General features: G+C 51.2%; 1 protein-coding gene across 1 annotated transcript in view; it reads right to left on the bottom strand.

Moving 5' to 3' along the window:
• LOC140429947 (uncharacterized) overlaps nucleotides 1-19,758 on the bottom strand; it is a 470,344-nt gene that overhangs the window by 186,381 nt on the left and 264,205 nt on the right. The window contains exons 20-21 of the mRNA XM_072517537.1: nucleotides 18,668-18,754; nucleotides 17,125-17,177 (exon numbers count right to left, since the gene is read on the bottom strand). Of these exons, the coding sequence (XP_072373638.1) occupies nucleotides 17,125-17,177; nucleotides 18,668-18,754 (140 nt within the window). The remainder of the gene's footprint in view (nucleotides 1-17,124; nucleotides 17,178-18,667; nucleotides 18,755-19,758) is intronic.

Here is a 19,758-nt window from a genome sequence, read left to right on the forward strand (position 1 = left end):
GTAACGTTCCGCTAGGTAGTCGAGGAACGGTTGCCACCGTCTGGTGAACCCTTGAGCCGATCCTCTCAGCGCAAACGTCATCTGCTCCAGTTTTATGAACCCCGCCATATCGTTTACCCAGGCCTCCAGTCCGGGGGGTTTTGCCTCCTTCCACATGAGTAGGATCCTGCGCCGGGCTACTAGGGACGCAAAGGCCACGACATCGGCCTCTTTCGCCTCCTGCACTCCCGGCTCATCCGCAACTCCAAATAGAGCTAGCCCCCAGCCTGGTTTGACCCGGGCCTTCACCACCTTCGAGATCACTCCCGTCACTCCCCTCCAATACCCCTCCAGTGCCGGGCACAACCAAAACATGTGTGTGTGGTTCGCCGGGCTTCCCCCGCACCTCCCACACTTGTCCTCCACTCCGAAGAACCTGCTCAACCTCGCTCCCGTTATGTGTGCTCTATGCAGCACCTTAAATTGGATCAGGCTAAGCCTGGCACCCGAGGAAGAGGAATTTACCCTGCTTAGGGCATCAGCCCACAAACCCTTCTCAATCTCCTCCCCGAGCTCTTCTTCCCATTTTCCCTTCAGTTCGTCCACCAGCTCCTCCCCCTCTTCTCTCATCTCCCGGTATATCTCTGACACTTTGCCCTCCCCGACCCACACCCCCGAAAGCACCCTGTCCTGGATCCCTTGTGTCGGGAGCAGCGGAAATTCCCTCACCAGTTGTTACGGTAGCCTTGTGGATAGCACAATTGCTTCACAGCTCCAGGGTCCCAGGTTTGATTCCGGCTTGGGTCACTGTCTGTGCGGAGTCTGCACATCCTCCCCGTGTGTGCATGGGTTTCCTCCGGGTGCTCCGGTTTCCTCCCACAGTCCAAAGATGTGCAGGTTAGGTGGATTGGCCATGCTAAATTGCCCTTAGTGTCCAAAATTGCCCTTAGTGTTGGGTGGGGTTACTGGGTTATGGGGATAGGGTGGAGGTGTGGGCTTGGGTAGGGTGCTCTTTCCAAGAGCTGGTGCAGACTCGATGGGCCGAATGGCCTCCTTCTGCACTGTAAATTCTATGATTCTATGATTCGTGAACGCTCTCACCTGCATATATCTAAAGAAATTTCCCGGGGCAGCTCATACTTTTCCTCAAGCGCTCCCAAGCTCACAAACGTCCCGTCTATAAATAAATCTCCCACTCTCCTGATTCCTACCCAGTGCCAGCTCTGGAATCCTCCGTCCAGCCTCCCTGGGGCAAACCTATGGTTGTTCCTGATCGGGGACCACACCGAGGCTCCCAGCACACCCCTCTGTCGCCTCCATTGCCCCCAGATACTTAATGTTACCGCCACCACTGGGTTTGTGGTAAATTTTTTTGGGGAGAGCGGTAGTGGCGCCGTCACCAGCGCTTTTAAACTCGTCCCTTTGCAGGACTTCATCTCCAACCTTTTCACGCCACTCCCTCTCCCTCTATCATCTATTTACGAATCATCGCCACGTTGGGGGCCCAGTAGTAGTCGCCCAAATTCGGCAACGCCAATCCCCCTCTGTCTCTGCTACGTTGTAGGACCCCCTCCTTACCCTCGGGGCTTTCCCTGCCCACACAAAGCTCGTGATGCTCCTATCTATTTTTTTAAAGAAGGCCTTAGTGATCAGTATAGGGAGACATTGGAACACAAATAGGAACCTCGGGAGGACCATCATCTTAATTGCCTGCACTCTGCCCGCCAGTGACAGCGGCTGCATGGCCCACCTTTTGAAATCCTCTTCCATTTGGTCCACCAGCCGTGTCAGATTGAGCCTGTGTAAGGTTCCCCAGCTCCTGGCTATCTGAATCCCCAGGTATCGGAAGTTTCTTTCCACTCTCCTTAACGGTAAGCCATCTATCCCTCTACTCTGGTCCCCAGGGTGTATCACAAAAAGCTCACTCTTTCCCTGTTAAGCCTATATCCCGATAAATCTCCAAACTCCCTCAATATCTGCATGACCTCTGTCATCCCCTCCACTGGGTCCGTCACATACAGCAGTAGGTCATCCGCATAGAGTGACACTCGGTGTTCCTCACCCCCTCTAACCACCCCTCTCCATTTTCTGGAGTCTCTCAGCGCTATGGCCAGTGGTTCAATTGCCAGCGCGAACAGTAATGGGGACAGCGGGCATCCCTGTCTTGTTCCCCTGTGTAGTCGAAAATACTCCGACCTTTGCCGATTTGTGACCACACTTGCCGTTGGGGCCCCATAGAGGAGTTTAACCCAGCTGACAAACCCGTCCCTGAACCCGAACCTCCTCAGCATCTCCCATAGATACTCCCACTCCACCCTATCAAATGCCTTCTCTGCATCCATTGCCGCCACTATCTCTGCCTCCCCCTCTGCTGGGGGCATCATTATCACCCCTAATAGCCGTCGCACGTTGACGTTTAGTTGTCTCCCCTTTACGAACCCTGTCTGGTCTTCGTGCACCACCCCCGGGACACAATCCTCTATCCTCGTTGCCAGCACCTTTGCTAGCAACTTGGCGTCCACATTTAGCAGTGAGATAGGCCTATAGGACCCGCACTGCAGCGGATCTTTATCCCGCTTCAAGATTAGTGATATCGTCGCCTCCGACATTGTCGGGGGTAGGGTCCCCCCTTCTCTGGCCTCGTTAAAGGTCCTTTCCAGCAGCGGGGCCAACAGGTCCACGTATTTTCTCTAGAATTCCACCGGGAACCCATCTGGTCCCGGGGCCTTCCCTGCCTGCATGTTCCCCAGCCCCTTGGTAACCTCGTCCACCCCAATGGGCGCCCCCAGGCCTTCCACCTCCTGCTCCTCCACCCTCGGGACCCTTAATTGGAACAAAAACTGCCGCATCTCCTCTTTTCCCTCCGGGGGTTGGGACCTATATAGTCTCTCGTAAAAGGTCTTAAACACCTCGTTTATCTTCCCTGCTCTCCACACCGTAGCTCCCATTTCATCCCTAATTCCCCCTATCTCCCTCGCCGCTGTCCTCTTTTGCAGCTGATGGGCCAACAGGCGACTCGCCTTTTCCCCATATTCATATCTCATCCCCTGTGCCTTCCTCCACTGTGCCTCCGCCCTCCTTGTGGTCAACAGGTCGAACTCCGTCTGGAGTCGTCGCCTCTCCCTGTATAGTCCTTCATCCGGGGCCTCCGCATATTTTTTATCTACCCTCAAAATCTCCCCCAGTAGTCTTTCCCTTTCCTTGGCCTCTATTTTCCCCTTGTGGGCCCTGATGGAGATCAGCTCTCCTCTGACCACCGCCTTTAGTGCTTCCCATACTACTCCCACTCGGAGCTCCCCGTCGTCATTGGCCTCCAGGTATCTTTCGATACATCCCCGCACCCTTCCGCAGCCTCCCTCATGCGCCAATAATCCCACATCCAGTCGCCAGAGTGGACGCTGCTCCCTCTCCTCTCCTAGTTCCAGGTCCACCCAGTGTGGGGCATGATCTGAAACCGCGATGGCTGAGTACTCAGTTCCTTCCACCCTCGTAATCAGTGACCTTCCCAAAACAAAGAAATCTATCCGGGAGTACACCTTGTGAACATGGGAGAAGAAGAACTCTTTGGCCATCGGCCTAACAAATCGCCACGGATCCACTCCCCCCATTTGGTCCATAAACCCCCTAAGCACCTTGGCCGCTGCCGGCCTTCTTCCGGTCCTAGATCTAGATCTATCTAACCCTGGGTCCAACACGGTGTTGAAGTCCCCCACATTATCAGGTTTCCTACCTCCAGGTCCGGGATACGTCCCAGCATCGGCTTCATAAATCCCGCATCATCCCAATTCGGGGCATATACGTTAACCAACACGACCTCCATTCCCTGCAGTCTGCCACTCACCATCACATACCTGCCTCCGCTGTCTGCTACAATGTTCCTAGCTTCGAATGACACCCGTTTCCCCACCAGTATGGCCACCCCTCTGTTCTTTGCATCTAGCCCTGAGTGGAACACCTGTCCCACCCATCCTTTCCTTAACCTAACTTGGTCCGCCACCTTCAGGTGCGTCTCCTGAAGCATGGCCACGTCTGCCCTCAGTCCTTTCAAGTGCGCGAACACTCGGGCCCTTTTAATCGGCCCATTTAGGCCTCTCACGTTCCACGTGATCAGCTGAACTGGGGGGCTGCCTGCCCCCCTCCCCTGTCGACTAGCCATCACCCTCTCTAGGCCAGTCCCACGTCCCGGTTCCGCGCACCCACCCGTTCCCCAGGCGGCGCATTCCGCCCCGACCACCTTTTCTTTTACCAGTTCCTCTTCGATCTCTGCAGCAGCAACCCAGTTATCCTCCGCGCTCCCCCCCGCCCCGCCTCCCCGCTAGATCCCCATTTGGCATGATTACTCCCCCCATATTGCTTCTGACAGTCAGCTGACTTCAACTGACCCCGGCTTCTCCCGCTCTCTCCTTGACCCCCCCGTGTGGGGAACTCCCATCTACCTTGCGCCTATCTTCCCGCCATCATCTTTCTGGCGCGGGAACAAGAACAATAAGCCCCGTGTTCTCTAGAGCCGTCCCGCCCCTCATGGCGCATCTCCCTCTGCCGCCCCACTCCCATTCCCCATCCCCCGCTTATGTCTCTTCTTCCCCCCCACCGGCGCCCACATTTCTCAGTGTCCCCCCCTCCCCAATTTACATCTCTATATACATCAGCATGGTCGTTTCCCCTCCAACATCAGTCCCTTAGTTCTGATCCAGTTTCTCGTTTTTAATGAAGGTCCATGCTTCTTCCGCCGTTTCGAAGTAGTGATGCCTCTCCTGGTGCGTGACCCACAGTCGCGCCGGCTGCAACATCCTGAACTTCACCTTCTTCTTGTGCAGCACCTCCTTGGCTCGATTAAAACTCGCCCTCCTTCTCGCCACCTCCGCACTCCAATCCTGGTACACCCGTACCACCGCATTCTCCCATCTACTACTCCGTACCTTTTTGGCCCATCTCAGAACCACCTCTCTGTCATTGAAGCGATGAAATCGCACGATCGTCGCGCTAGGTGGTTCTCCCGCCTTTGGTCTCCTCGCAGGGACCCGATGGGCCCCTTCCACTTCCAAGGGGCCCGAGGGGGCCTCAGCTCCCATTAGCGAGCGTAGCATCGTGCTCACGTAAGCCCCGCCGTCCGCTCCTTCCACTCCGTCGGGGAGACCCAGGATCCGAAGGTTCTTTCTCCGTGATCTGTTTTCTAGGACTTCAATCCTTTCAATGCACTTTTTGTGGAGCGCCTCGTGCGTCTGCGTTTTGACCGCCAGGCCCAGGATCTCGTCCTCGTTGTCCGTCACCTACTGCTCCACCACGCGGAGCTCCATCTCCTGGGTCTTTTGTGTCTCCTTAAGCCCCTCAATTGCTTCTAGCATTGGGGCCAGCACCTCCTTCTTAAGCAGCTCCACACACCGTCTCAAAAATTCGTCATGGTCCGGCCCCCATGTCGCCTGGGCTCCCTCCGCCGCCATCTTGCTCCTTTTTCCTTCTGCCCCTGTCCTCAAGGATTCTTCGCGATCTGGCCGCCGCCGCCGATATTTTTCTTTTTCGTTGGGGGGGGGGGGGGGAAACGGACGGACTCCCTGTTGTCTCACCCCACACCGGGTTTCGTCCCGAAAAAATTCCCCGTTGGGGCTCTTAAAAGAGCCCGAAGGTCCGTTCGAGCTGGAGCCGCCGAAACGTGCGGCTTAGCTGGTCATCGCCGCAACCGGAAGTCCCCAGTCAACTACTCTTCCTGTGGATTGTCTATCGTCTATTTCTGCCATCATCCTGAACCTTACGGTACAACGATCACTGTCTCACACGTGTTGCGCCACTGACATTTCATCAACTTGGCCCCCTACTTTCCAAGAATCAGCTCCAACAGTGCATCCTCTCTTGTTGGACTGGAATGTTGTCGGGAATTTTTCCTCTAGGAGTGCTTGCCGCTCTCTGCCCTTTACATCACCACTGTTCCAGTCTACATTTGGGTAATTAACGTCCCCCATTGTAACTACTTTATAGGGATTGACATTTATGTTACGTCACCCTGGGCAAGAACATGGTCAGTCCCAGCCCCACATAGAGTGGCGCAGTGGTTAGACTCATAGAATTTACAGTGCAGAAGGAGGCCATTCTGCCCATTGAGTCTACACAAGCCCTTGGAAAGAGCACCCTACCGAAGTCCGTACCTCCCTCCTAACCCCACATCTCCACCCTACCCTGTAACCCCACCTAACATTTTTTGGACACTAAGGGCAATTTATCATGGCCAATCCACCTAACCTGCACATCTTTGGACTGTGGGAGGAAACCGGAGCACCCGGAGGAAACCCACGCACACACGGGGAGCACGTGCAGACTCCGCACAGACAGTGACCCAAGTGGGAATTGAACCTGAGGCTCTGGAGGTGTGAAGCAACTGTGCTACCCCTAGCACAGCTGTCTCATGACGCTGAGGTCCGAGGTTCGATCCTGGCTCTGGGTCACTGTCTGTGTGGAGTTTGCACATTCACCCCATGTTTGCGTGAGTTTCGCCTCCACAACCCAAAAGATGTGCAGGGTGGGTGGATTGGCCACGCTAAATTGCCCCTTAATTGGACAAAAATGAGTTGGGTTCTCTAAAGTAAAAACATTTTTAAAATTCCAGCCCCTCGGCCCCGGAGTCACAACACAAGTAAATTAACAAATAATTCTGATAAAATCCCTGAAATCTTTGGCCCTTGGCTGCCCAATAAGCATAATAACCAGTTTTGTAAGTTAAAACGGAAATACTGTTTATTTATAACCAGAAGGAATATGGAATATACCAGTGGTTATCAAACTTTTTTCCAGGGATCCATTTTTACCACATGACCGACCTTCGAGACCCACGATGGTCGACCTTCGCGACCCACCATTTTCTCTTACCTTTAATGTGAGAGGTGAGCCTGCTTGGTCCTCACTATCTCACTCCAATCAGGTTCACAGGGGGAGGGGGCTTTGCACATATCGGGGGCAGGATTCAGCCGGGTCCTTTGTGCCGTCTTCATCTTTGTGAGGACGGAAAATCCAACCTCGCACATGTAGGCCGTTGTGAAGGACAAAAGCAACAAAATGCTTGTTTTACTCAGCTCCGGATACTCCTCCGAGACACTACTCCAGAATGCTGACAGTTTCATTGACCTGTGCCGTGTTTTTAATGTGCTGTCAAAGCTGAGGCGTAGAAGTTCAGTCAGCTTCATTTGGAGTCAGGCTTGCCAGTCCATTGACAGCGTCCTCACCAATGCTGTTTCCTTCGATGTGTCGTAGCACTGTGGGGAACAATGCAGTAATTTTGGCTTTGCACTCGCAATTGCCAAACTTTTGGAAAGCTGCGATTTCTTCACAGTACCGAAAGCAATCATCATCCTTCCCTTGCAATTTGAGGTTCAGTTCATTTAGAATTGAAAAGGTGCCTGCAAGGTGAGACATAGTTCATTCAAGTTTCATCAGTAATCGAATCAGCCAGAGAGGACAATTTCTCGAGGAGGAAAGCGTGGATTTCGTACCTCAGTTTGCAAACTCTGAGGAGCTCCCCTGTTGATTGACCATTTCAGTCACTCTTCAAGCCGATCAAGTCCACCGTCATTGGGATTGACTGGTCACTATTTCGATTCAATGCTTTAGTGTCGGCTAAAAGGTCAGCAAAAAACTTACAGCCACCCTTCAGTCCACAGAGGGCGACGATGTGATTATTCCCCATGGCTTTCATTATATCCCTTGCCAAACATTCAGTTCTGTTCATGATTAAACTATGAGGAATATGTACTCTCTCCAGATCATTTGAGCAATGTTCAGGGATGCAAAACAGATCGAGGTCATAGCCTTGTTCATTATCGGTGATCACCACGCAGTCAGCCGCCAGCATCCCGTGATCGCACTTCGACCCCGGGTTCAGGTCCCAACACTTGCGGGCCGCATGCGCACAGATGAGCGGGTACGCACACGCAGTGCGGCCGCATTTTTTTAACAGGTCGTTGCCGCCATTTGTAAAGCCGCTCGCAGCCGGCATTGCTGCGGCTGTTGCGCGTGAATTCCCGCGATCGGGAACGCAACGGCTCTGCGACCCTCCCGATACCCGCTTGCGACCCACCTGCGAGTCGCAACCCCCACTTTGAAAATGCCTGGAATATACAATGAACGCAGCGTCGTAATGTCGGGCTAATACCGGACTCCCCTTTAACTGCTCCATCCAGTACACACATGCGGTCGTCACCACTGTTGTATTATATTGTATATATGGGTATTACGGTAAGGCCCCTGTACTACAGGTACGGGGGTAGATCCCTGCCTGCTGGCTCCGCCCAGTAGGCGGAGTATAAATGTGTGTGCTCACCGAACTGCAGCCATTTCGTCAGCGGCTGTAGGAGGCCACACATCTCTGTGTAATAAAGCCTCGATTGCACTCTACTCTCGTCTCGTCGGAATTGATAGCGCATCACCGCCCACACACAAGACAGACAAAGGCAGAAGGGGGGCAAGGTGGAAAAATTATAAGGATTAAGGTGAAAAGATAAAAGTCATTGCTTCAGGTGATGAGTCCTTTTGTGCACTTCCTTCACAGTATGAGAGTGGATCAAAGTCTCAAGGATAAAGCATGTGATGATCTTCTTTGCAGTTCAGCAGTACATCTTACTCAGATCTTTTGCAGGGGAGGCCTCTGGCTTCACATCAGCCAGTTCTTGCACAGCCATTGAATCATAGAATCCGTACAGCGCAGAAGGAGGCCATGTAGACTGCACTGACCCTCCGCAGGAGCACCCCAGCGAGGCCCCTGCCCCTGCCCTATCCCCATAAACCCACTTCACCTTTTGGGCACTAAGGGACAATTTAACATGGCCAAGCCAGCTGACCGGCACATCTTCAGACTGTGGGAGGAATACGGAGCTCCCGGAGGAAACCCACACTCCACGGGGAGAACGTAAAAACTCCACACAGACAATCACCCAAGGCCAGAAATTAACCAGGGTCGCTGGCTCCGTGAAGCAATAGTGCTAACCACTGTGCCACCGTGCTAGCCTCTTTTCCGCAGCGAGTTATCAAATTCTGGATTTTGCTTGCACAGCCTTTTCTGGAGAGACAGAGAGAGAGAGAGAGAGAGAGAGAGAGAGGGTTATCAGATCCTCACAGTGGAGAGAGAGAGAGAGAGAAGGTTATCAGATCCTCACAGCGGAGAGAGAGAGGGAGAGAGAGGATTATCAGATCATCACAGTGGAGAGAGAGGGAGAGAGAGGGTTATCAGATCCTCACAGTGGAGAGAGAGGGAGTGAGAGGATTATCAGATCCTCACAGTGGAGAGAGAGGGTTATCAGATCCTCACAGTGGAGAGATAGAGGGAAAGAGAGGGTTATCAGATCCTCACAGTGGTGAGAGAGAGAGAGGGAAAGAGAGGGTTATCAGATCCTCACAGTGGAGAGAGAGGATTATCAGATCCTCACAGTGGAGAGAGAGCGAGAGAGAGGGTTACCAGATCCTCACAGTGGAGAGATAGAGGGAAAGAGAGGGTTATCAGATCCTCACAGTGGTGAGAGAGAGAGAGGGAAAGAGAGGGTTATCAGATCCTCACAGTGGAGAGAGAGGGAGAGAGAGGATTATCAGATCCTCACAGTGGAGAGAGAGGGAGAGAGAGGGTTATCAGATCCTAACAGTGCAGAGAGAGGGAAAGAGAGGGTTATCAGATCCTCACAGTGCAGAGAGAGGGAAAGAGAGGGTTATCAGATCCTCACAGTGTAGAGAGAGAGAGAGGGTTATCAGATCCTCACAGTGGAGAGAGAGAGAGAGAGAGGGGGTTATCAGATCCTCACAGTAGAGAGAGAGAGAGAGAGAGGATTATCAGATCTTCACAGTGGAGAGAGAGGGAATGAGAGGGTTATCAGATCGTCACAGTGGAGAGAGAGGGAGGGAGAGGGTTATCAGATCCTCACAGTGCAGAGAGAGGGAAAGAGAGGATTATCAGATCCTCACAGTGGAGAGAGAGGGAAAGAGAGGGTTATCAGATCCTCACAGTGGAGAGAGAGGGTTATCAGATCCTCACAGTGGAGCGAGAGGGAAAGAGAGGATTATCAGATCCTCACAGTGCAGAGAGAGGGAAAGAGAGGGTTATCAGATCCTCACAGTGGAGAGAGAGGGAAAGAGAGGGTTATCAGATCCTCACAGTGGAGAGAGAGGGAGAGAGAGGGTTATCTGATCCTCGCAGTGGAGAGAGAGGGGGAGAGAGCGCTATCAGATCCTCACAGTGGAGAGAGAGAGAGAGAGAGGGTTATCAGATCCTCACAGTGGAGAGAGAGAGAAAGAGAGGGTTATCAGATCCTCACAGTGGAGAGAGAGGGTTATCAGATCCTCACAGTGGAGCGAGAGGGAAAGAGAGGATTATCAGATCCTCACAGTGGAGAGAGAGAGAGAGGGTTATCAGATCCTCACAGTGGAGAGAGAGAGAGAGAGAGGGTTATCAGTTCCTCACAGTTGAGAGAGAGAGGGAGGGCAGAGGATTATCAGATCCTCACAGTGGAGAGAGAGAGGGAAAGAGAGGGTTATCAGATCCTCACAGTGGAGAGAGAGGGAGAGAGAGGGTTATCAGATCCTCACAGTGGAGAGAGAGAGAGAGGGTTATCAGATCCTCACAGTGGAGAGAGAGGGAAAAATAGGATTATCAGATCCTCACAGTGGAGAGAGAGAGAGAGAGGGTTATCAGATCCTCACAATGGAGAGAGAGAGAGAGAGAGATGGCTATCAGATCCTCACAGTGGGGAGAGAGAGAGAGGGTTATCAGATCCTCACAGTGGAGAGAGAGGGGGCTATCAGATCCTCACAGTGGAGAGAGAGAGAGGGTTATCAGATCCTCACAGTGGAGAGAGAGGGAAAGAGAAGGTTATCAGATCCTCACAGTGGAGAGAGAGGGTTATCAGATCCTCGCAGTGGAGAGAGAGAGAGAGAGAGGATTATCAGATCCTCACAGTGGAGAGAGAGGGAAAGAGAGGGTTATCAGATGCTCACAGTGGAGAGAGAGGGAGAGAGAGGGTTATTAGATCCTCACAGTGGAGAGAGAGGGAAAGAGAGGGTTATCAGATCCTCACAGTGGAGAGAGAGGGAGAGAGAGGGTTATCAGATCCTCACAGTGGAGAGAGAGGGAAAGAGAGGGTTATCAGATCCTCACAGTGGAGAGAGAGGGGAGAGAGGGTTATTAGATCCTCACAGTGGAGAGAGAGGGGGAGAGAGGGTTATTAGATCCTCACAGTGGAGAGAGAGAGAGCGAGGGCTATCAGATCCTCACAGTGGAGAGAGAGGGAAAGAGAGGGTTATCAGATCCTCACAGTGGAGAGAGAGAGAGCGAGGGCTATCAGATCCTCACAGTGGAGAGAGAGGGAGGGAGAGGGTTATCAGATCCTCACAGTGGAGAGAGAGAGAAAGAGAGGGTTATCAGATCCTCACAGTGGAGAGAGAGAGAGAGAGAGAGGGTTATCAGATCATCACAGTGGAGAAAGAGAGAGAGAGAGGGATTTCAGATCCTCACAGTGGAGAGAGAGAGAGAGAGAGGGTTATCAGATCCTCACAGTGGAGAGAGAGAGAGAGAGAGGGTTATCAGATCATCACAGTGGAGAAAGAGAGAGAGAGAGGGATTTCAGATCCTCACAGTGGAGAGAGAGAGAGAGAGAGGGTTATCAGATCCTCACAGTGGAGAGAGAGAGAGAGAGAGGGTTATCAGATCATCACAGTGGAGAAAGAGAGAGAGAGAGGGATTTCAGATCCTCACAGTGGAGAGAGAGAGAGAGAGAGGGTTATCAGATCATCACAGTGGAGAGAGAGAGAGAGAGAGGGTTATCAGATCCTCACAGTGGAGAGAGAGAGAGAGAGAGGGATTTCAGATCCTCACAGTGGAGAGAGAGAGAGAGAGAGGGTTATCAGATCCTCACAGTGGAGAGAGAGAGAGAGAGAGGGTTATCAGATCATCACAGTGGAGAAAGAGAGAGAGAGAGGGATTTCAGATCCTCACAGTGGAGAGAGAGGGAGAGAGGGCTATCAGATCATCACAGTGGAGAAAGAGAGAGAGAGAGGGATTTCAGATCCTCACAGTGGAGAGAGAGAGAGAGAGAGGGTTATCAGATCCTCACAGTGGAGAGAGAGAGAGAGCGAGGGCTATCAGATCCTCACAGTGGAGAGAGAGAGAGAGAGAGGATTATCAGATCCTCACAGTGAAGAGAGAGAGAGAGAGAGGGTTATCAGATCCTCACAGTGTAGAGAGAGAGAGAAGGTTATCAGATCCTCACAGTGGAGAGAGAGAGAGAGAGAGGGTTATCAGATCCTCACATTGGAGAGAGAGAGAGAGAGAGGATTATCAGATCCTCACAGTGAAGAGAGAGAGAGAGAGAGGGTTATCAGATCCTCACAGTGTAGAGAGAGAGAGAAGGTTATCAGATCCTCACAGTGGAGAGAGAGAGAGAGAGAGGGTTATCAGATCCTCACAGTGGAGAGAGAGAGAGAGAGGGAGGGAGAGGGTTATCAGATCCTCACAGTGGAGAGAGAGGGAAAGAGAGGGTTATCAGATCGTCACAGTGGAGAGAGAGGCAAAGAGAGGGTTATCAGATCGTCACAGTGGAGAGAGAGGGAGGGAGAGGGTTATCAGATCCTCACAGTGGAGAGAGAGAGAGAGAGAGGATTATCAGATCCTCACAGTGGAGAGAGAGAGAGAAGGTTATCAGATCTTCACAGTGGAGAGAGAGGGAGAGAGAGGGTTATCAGATCCTCACAGTTGAGAGAGAGGCAAAGAGAGGGTTATCAGATCGTCACAGTGGAGAGAGAGGGAGAGAGAGGGTTATCAGATCCTCACAGTGGAGAGAGAGGGAAAGGAGGGTTATCAGATCCTCACAGTGGAGAGAGGGGGAAAGAGAGGATTATCAGATCCTCACAGTGGAGAGAGAGAGAGAGAAGGTTATCAGATCTTCACAGTGGAGAGAGAGAGAGAGAGGGTTATCAGATCCTCACAGTGGAGAGAGAGAGAGAGATGGTTATCAGATCCTCACAGTTGAGAGAGAGAGAGAGAGAGAGAGGGTTATCAGATCCTCACAGTGGAGAGAGAGAGAGAGAAGGTTATCAGATCCTCACAGTGGAGAGAGAGAGAGAGAGAGAGAGGGTTATCAGATCCTCACAGTGGAGAGAGAGGGAGAGAGAGAGGATTATCCGATCGTCACAGTGGAGAGAGAGAGAGAGAGAGAAGGTTATCAGATCCTCACAGTGGAGAGCGAGAGAGAGAGAAAGGATTATCAGATCCTCACAGTGGAGAGAGAGAGGGTTATCAGATCCTCACAGTGGAGAGAGAGAGAGAGAGAGGGGGTTATCAGATCCTCACAGTGGAGAGAGAGAGAGAGAAGGTTATCAGATCTTCACAGTGGAGAGAGAGAGAGAGAGGGTTATCAGATCCTCACAGTGGAGAGAGAGGGAAAGATAGGATTATCAGATCCTCACAGTGGAGAGAGAGGGGGACAGAGGGTTATTAGATCCTCACAGTGGAGAGAGAGAGAGAGAGGGCTATCAGATCCTCACAGTGGAGAGAGAGAGAGAGAGAGGGCTATCAGATCCTCACAGTGGAGAGAGAGAGAGAGAGAGGGTTATCAGATCCTCACAGTGGAGAGAGAGAGAGAGAGAGAGGGTTATCAGATCCTCACAGTGGAGAGAGAGAGAGAGAGAGGGCTATCAGATCCTCACAGTGAAGAGAGAGAGAGGGAGAGAGAGGGTTATCAGATCCTCACAGTGGAGAGAGAGGGAAAGAGAGGGTTATCAGATCCTCACAGTTGAGAGAGAGGGAGAGAGGGTTATCAGATCCTCACAGTGGAGAGAGAGGGAAAGAGAGGATTATCAGATCCTCACAGTGGAGAGAGAGAGAGAGAGAGAGGGGGTTATCAGATCCTCACAGTGGAGAGAGAGAGAGAGAGAGAGAGGGTTATCAGATCCTCACAGTGGAGAGAGAGAGAGAGAGAAGGTTATCAGATCCTCACAGTGGAGAGAGAGAGAGAGAGAGAGAGGGTTATCAGATCCTCACAGTGGAGAGAGAGAGAGAGAGAAGGTTATCAGATCTTCACAGTGGAGAGAGAGAGAGAGAGGGTTATCAGATCCTCACAGTGGAGAGAGAGAGAGAGATGGTTATCAGATCCTCACAGTGGAGAGAGAGAGAGGGTTATCAGATCCTCACAGTGGAGAGAGAGAGAGAGAAGGTTATCAGATCCTCACAGTGGAGAGAGAGAGAGAGAGAGGGTTATCAGATCCTCACAGTGGAGAGAGAGGGTGAGAGAGAGGATTATCAGATCGTCACAGTGGAGAGAGAGAGAGAGAGAAGGTTATCAGATCCTCACAGTGGAGAGAGAGAGAGAGAGAGGATTATCAGCTCCTCACAGTGGAGAGAGAGAGGGTTATCAGATCCTCACAGTGGAGAGAGAGAGTGAGAGAGAGGGTTATCAGATCCTCACAGTGGAGAGAGAGAGAGAGAAGGTTATCAGATCTTCACAGTGGAGAGAGAGAGAGAGAGAGGGTTATTAGATCCTCACAGTGGAGAGAGAGAGAGAGAAGGTTATCAGATCTTCACAGTGGAGAGAGAGAGAGAGGGTTATCAGATCCTCACAGTGGAGAGAGAGGGAGATAGAGAGGGTTATCAGATCCTCACAGTGGAGAGAGAGAGAGAGAGAGAGAGAGAGAGGGTTATCAGATCCTCACAGTGGAGAGAGAGAGAGAGAGAGGGTTATCAGATCCTCACAGTGGATCGTTGATGAGAATTGACTGGATACTCCTGGAGTGAGTTTGTTGGATTGCTCCATCCAGCTTGCCGAATTGAAGGTAAAACAAACTCCCGCTTTGTGCAACTGAGAAACATGCCAGTGGAACGAGAACCAATGACCACTGGCCTCCGGGCAGGGCACAGACATTTGAGCCAATTCATTGGCCACCAGCCAAGTCAATCAGACCGAGTCACACTGATGCCTTTCGGACTCTCCCTGTTTCATTTATAGATACAGACTCAGTTAAAGACAGGCCGCATTAAAGTCACAGCTCCATTACTCACCCATGGATCAAAGGGGGAAATAACGGAATAAACAGGAAACAACCTTCCACTTGAACCAGGAAATCTGAAGCTTTACCATATCGTTAAAAAGGTACGAGAATGGATAAGAAATATCTTGCTCTGATAAGTTCAGTCATCTGCAGGTGATGGAACTTATCCTCAATAAAATATCTGGAATTAAAGGTCTAACGATGACCATGAAACCATTGTCGATTGTCGTAAAAACCCATCCGGTTCACTAATGTCCTTTAGGGAAGGAAATCTGCCGCCCTTACCCGGTCTGGCTTACATGTGACTCCAGACCCACAGCAATGTGGGTGACTCTGAAATAGCCGAGCGAGACACTCAGTTGTGTTCAACCGCTACAAAAACACAAAAAGGAATGAAACCGGACGGACCACCCGGCATCGACCCAGGCACCGGAAACGGTAACGGCAAACCCAGCCCTGCCGACCCTGCAAACTCCTCCTCACTAACATCTGGGGGCTTGTGCCAAAGTTGGGAGAGTTTCTCACAGACTGGTCAGTAACAGCCTGACAGACACTCACAGAATCACACCTTACAGACAATGTCCCAGACACCACTGTCACCATTCCTGGGTATGTCCTGTCTCACCGGCAGGACAGACCCAGCAGAGGGGCCGGCACAGTGGGATACAGTCGGGAGGGAGTTACCCTGGGAGTCCTCAACATCGACTCTGGGCCCCATGAAATCTCAGGGCTTCAGGTTAAACACGGACAAGGAAACCTCCTGCTGATTACCACGAACCGGCCTCCATCAGCTGATGAATCAGTTACTCCTCCATGTTGAACACCACTTGGAGGAAGCACTGAGGGTGACGAGGGCACAGAATATACTCTGGGTGGGCACTTCAATGTCCATCACCAGGGGTGGCTCGGTAGCACCACCACAGACCGAGCTGGCCGGGTCCTAAAGGACAGAGCTGCTAGACTGGGACTGCAGCAGGTGGCGAGGGAACCAACAAGAGGGAAAAACATACTTGACCTCATCCTCACCAACCTGCCTGCTGCAGATGTATCTGTCCCTGACAGTATCGGTAACAGTGACCACCGCACAGTCCTTGTGGAGACAAAGCCCCGTCTTCACAGTGAGGATACCCTCCATCGTGTTGTGTGGCACGACCACCGTGCTCAATGGGATAGACTTCAAACAGATCCAGCAACTCAAGACTGGGCCTCCAGGAGGCGCTGTGGGCCATCAGCAGCAGCAGAATTGTATCAACCACAATGTGTAACCCCCTGGCCCGGGATATCCCCCACTCCCCCATTACCCCCCAGCCAGGGGGTCAACGCCGGTTCAGTGAAGAGTGCAGGAGAGCATGCTGGGAGCAACATCAGGCAGACCGAAAAATGAGGTGTTAACCTGGTGAGGCTATAACACAGGACTCTGTGTCAAACAGCATAAGCAGCAAGTAACAGACAGAGCGAAGCGATCCCACAATGAATGCAGCAGATCTAAGCTCTGTAGCCCTGCCACATCCTGCCGTGAATGGTGGGGACAATTAAACAACTCACTGGAGGAGGCGGCTCCACAAATATCCCCATCCTCAATGATGGAGGAGCCCAGCACATCTGTGCAAAAGACAAGGCTGAGGCATTCGCAACAAGCTTCAGCAGAAGTGCCGAGTGGATGATCCATCTCGGTCTCCTCCGGAGGTCCCAGCATCACAGACGTCAGTCTTCATACACTTTACTCCACATGATATCAAGAAACAGCTGAAGACACTGGATACTGCAACGGCCGTGGTCCCTGACAATATCCCGGCAATAGTACTGAAGACTTGTGCTCCAGAACTTGTCGCACTCCGAACTGAGCTGTTCCAGTACAGCCACAACACTGGCACCTATAGTTATCAGCCTCTTGTCCACCTCCTTTTCTAAACAGTGGCATCACATTTGCTGTTTTCTAATCTGCCGGAACCGCCCCGGAGTCCAGCGAATTTTGGTAACTAACCACGAGTGCATTTGCTATTTCCCTCACCATCTCTTTTTATACCCTGGGGTGCATTCCATCAGGACCAGGAGACTTGTCTCCTTTTAGCCCCATTAGCTTTTCAAGTGTAAACTGATACCGAAGTTCACAATAGGTTCAATAAATTATTTTCTTACCTCTTGGGTAAACTTGTTTTTCTGAACACTTGATTTCAGCTCCACTGCAGACACTGCATTTAACAAAAGAATATTGTGAGAATATTTCTGCCTGTTATGGCTTATCAAATTAAAGGAATGTAGAAGCAGCCAAATAACCTCCAGTTGCGCTTAACCTTCACCACCAACACCAACTTCCTAAACACATAGAGGAGACAGTGAGAATGTCACTGCGCTAGACCCTGTTGTGCGAGCACTGGTTCGCATCGCACCATGGTAGTTAGTAGAATTTGAATTCAGTTAATTAATAAATCTGCAATTGGAAGCTAGACTCAGAAGAATCCATGATTTTCATTAAAAACCATCTGGCTCCTCCATGTCCTTTAGGCAAGGAAATCGGCATCCTAGCCAGTCTGGCCTACACCTGTCTTCAGCCCCACAGCAACATGGTTGACTCTAAGCTGTCCTCTGTTCACTACAGCAAAAGACGACTACAGAAAAGTCAAACTAGATGGACAGAAGTGGTACACGAAGGCAACTCGCCACCACCTTCTCAATTGCAAGCAGGGATCGACAACTGTTGCTAGCCTTGATAACGACACCCACATTCCATGAAAGGGCTCCAGGGTTCTTGGGGGGTCGCGGGGGGATCTGGCCCCGGGAGGTGCCCCCACGGTGGCCTGGCCCGCGATCGGGGCCCATCGAACCGCGGGCGGGCCTGTGCCGTGGGGGCACTCTATCCTTCCGCACCGGAGGCCGTGGCCCTCCGCCATTCCCGGTGCGGAAGCGGATCCCTCTTCGCATGCGTGGGGATGGCGCCAGCACGCGCTGGCACTCCCGCGCTTGCGCCGGCCGGGGGAGGCCCTTGGGCGCCGGTTGGCGTGGCGCCAAACCCCTTTCCCGCCGGCTGGCGGGGCGCAAACCACTCCGGGGTGGCCCTAGCCCCTGAAGGTGCGGGGCACCTTTGGGGCGGCCCGAGGCCGGACTGGTTCACGCCACTCCGTCCCGCCGGGACCCCCCGCCCCGCCGGGTAGGGGTGAATCCTGCCCAAGGAGACCACAATATTCCAGATGTGGTCTCACTAGTACCCTGTATAACTGAGGGATAAACCCCTGACTATATTTATTAGTGCCGCTAAAGTGGAACATTTTTTACTCACAGACCAAACAAGCTTTTGAAACTTTTGATTAAAATGGATTATCAAAATCAATTGAAAGCAAACTTAAGAAGTCATGACCTAAAGTTTTTCAAAAAAACTTTAAGGCAGTTACAGTTTTCTGAGGCAGTTGTACAACTAAGGAAATCTCAATGACTAAAACACAGTGTAAGAAGAGCTCAATTTCAGGCAAAATAGTTGCCTTACGATATTGAAAGTATTCAAGAAATATTTGACTGTTGTTCAACATTATTCAGAAGTGACATCAAACAAACGCCTTTAGAGACAGAGATTGATGATATGTCACTGAGTCACAGAGTTTTCCAGGACAGAAAGAGGGCCTTCGACTCATCAGGTCTGTGCCAGCCACCAAGAATGTTGAATGCTTCATTTACTACTTATACTTACCATATTTGGTTATTTGCCAATAAAGGTGATGGTGTCTTGTCACCAGGTTTGTACACTGACCCGTTCAGGTAACATGGGCACTCCATACTTCAAGAAACAAAAATTAAAAATAAATTTTAAAACTTTAATTGGCAAGGAAGACAATAACCAGAACAAACAGGGAGCAGGTCAGACCTTGCAGTTATCTAGCTCTTTAATACCCCTTGTCAGTAATGTGCTGAAGAATTTCACATGTCATATATTATAATGTAGCAACATAGGAAATGCAGACACAGAAAAGACATTCTGCCCAATCTCAAAAGTTACTTTGCATAATCTTGGCCTGAACTAGATAACTCCCAAGAGCAGCTGAGTCCTCTCCAAAGTCCTGGCCAATATTTATCCCTTAGATTCCACCACTAAAACAGATTGATGCTTTCGAAAGCTTGCAGTACGCAGATTGGCTGCTGCGGTTCCCTGCATTACAACAGTGATTACACTTCACAAGTCTTTAACTGTCTGTAAAGTAAAATCGCCATAGTCTCTCAAGGAATTGTGAATCTTTGGAATTCTCTAACCCAGGAGGGTGCGGATGCATTTCAGGCCGGGATAGACAGATTTTTGGTCTCTAAGGGGATTAAGGGATATGAGCAGGCACAAAAATGGAATTGAAACCTGAGATCAACCATGATCCATACTGAATGGTGTTTTCCCGCATTATCCCCAATTGAAAAATGATTATATTTCCCTTCGCCAACATCAATATCACTTACTTGGACACACAACAACGCGAGAAAAAGCCACATAAGATAGAGTAGACAGGAAGAAACAGAAAGAGGGTGTTGGGAGTCTGGAACTCGCTGCCTGAAAGGGTGGTGGAGGCAAAGACCCTCAGAACATTTAAGAAGCATTTAGATATGCACCTGCGATGCCAAGGCAGACGAGGTTATGGATGAAGTGCTGGAAAATTGTATGAATGGCTCAGTTGACCGGTGCGAAGGCAATGGGCCAAAGTGCCTTTTCTGTGCTGTCGACCTCTCTGACTCTCTGGATGGATCAGTAATGCTTCGAAGAACTCTGATTCCTGTGGCTTAGACCTGTCCTGAAGGTTT

This window comes from Scyliorhinus torazame, chromosome 9, assembly GCF_047496885.1.
Source record: "Scyliorhinus torazame isolate Kashiwa2021f chromosome 9, sScyTor2.1, whole genome shotgun sequence".
Lineage (NCBI taxonomy): Eukaryota > Metazoa > Chordata > Chondrichthyes > Carcharhiniformes > Scyliorhinidae > Scyliorhinus > Scyliorhinus torazame.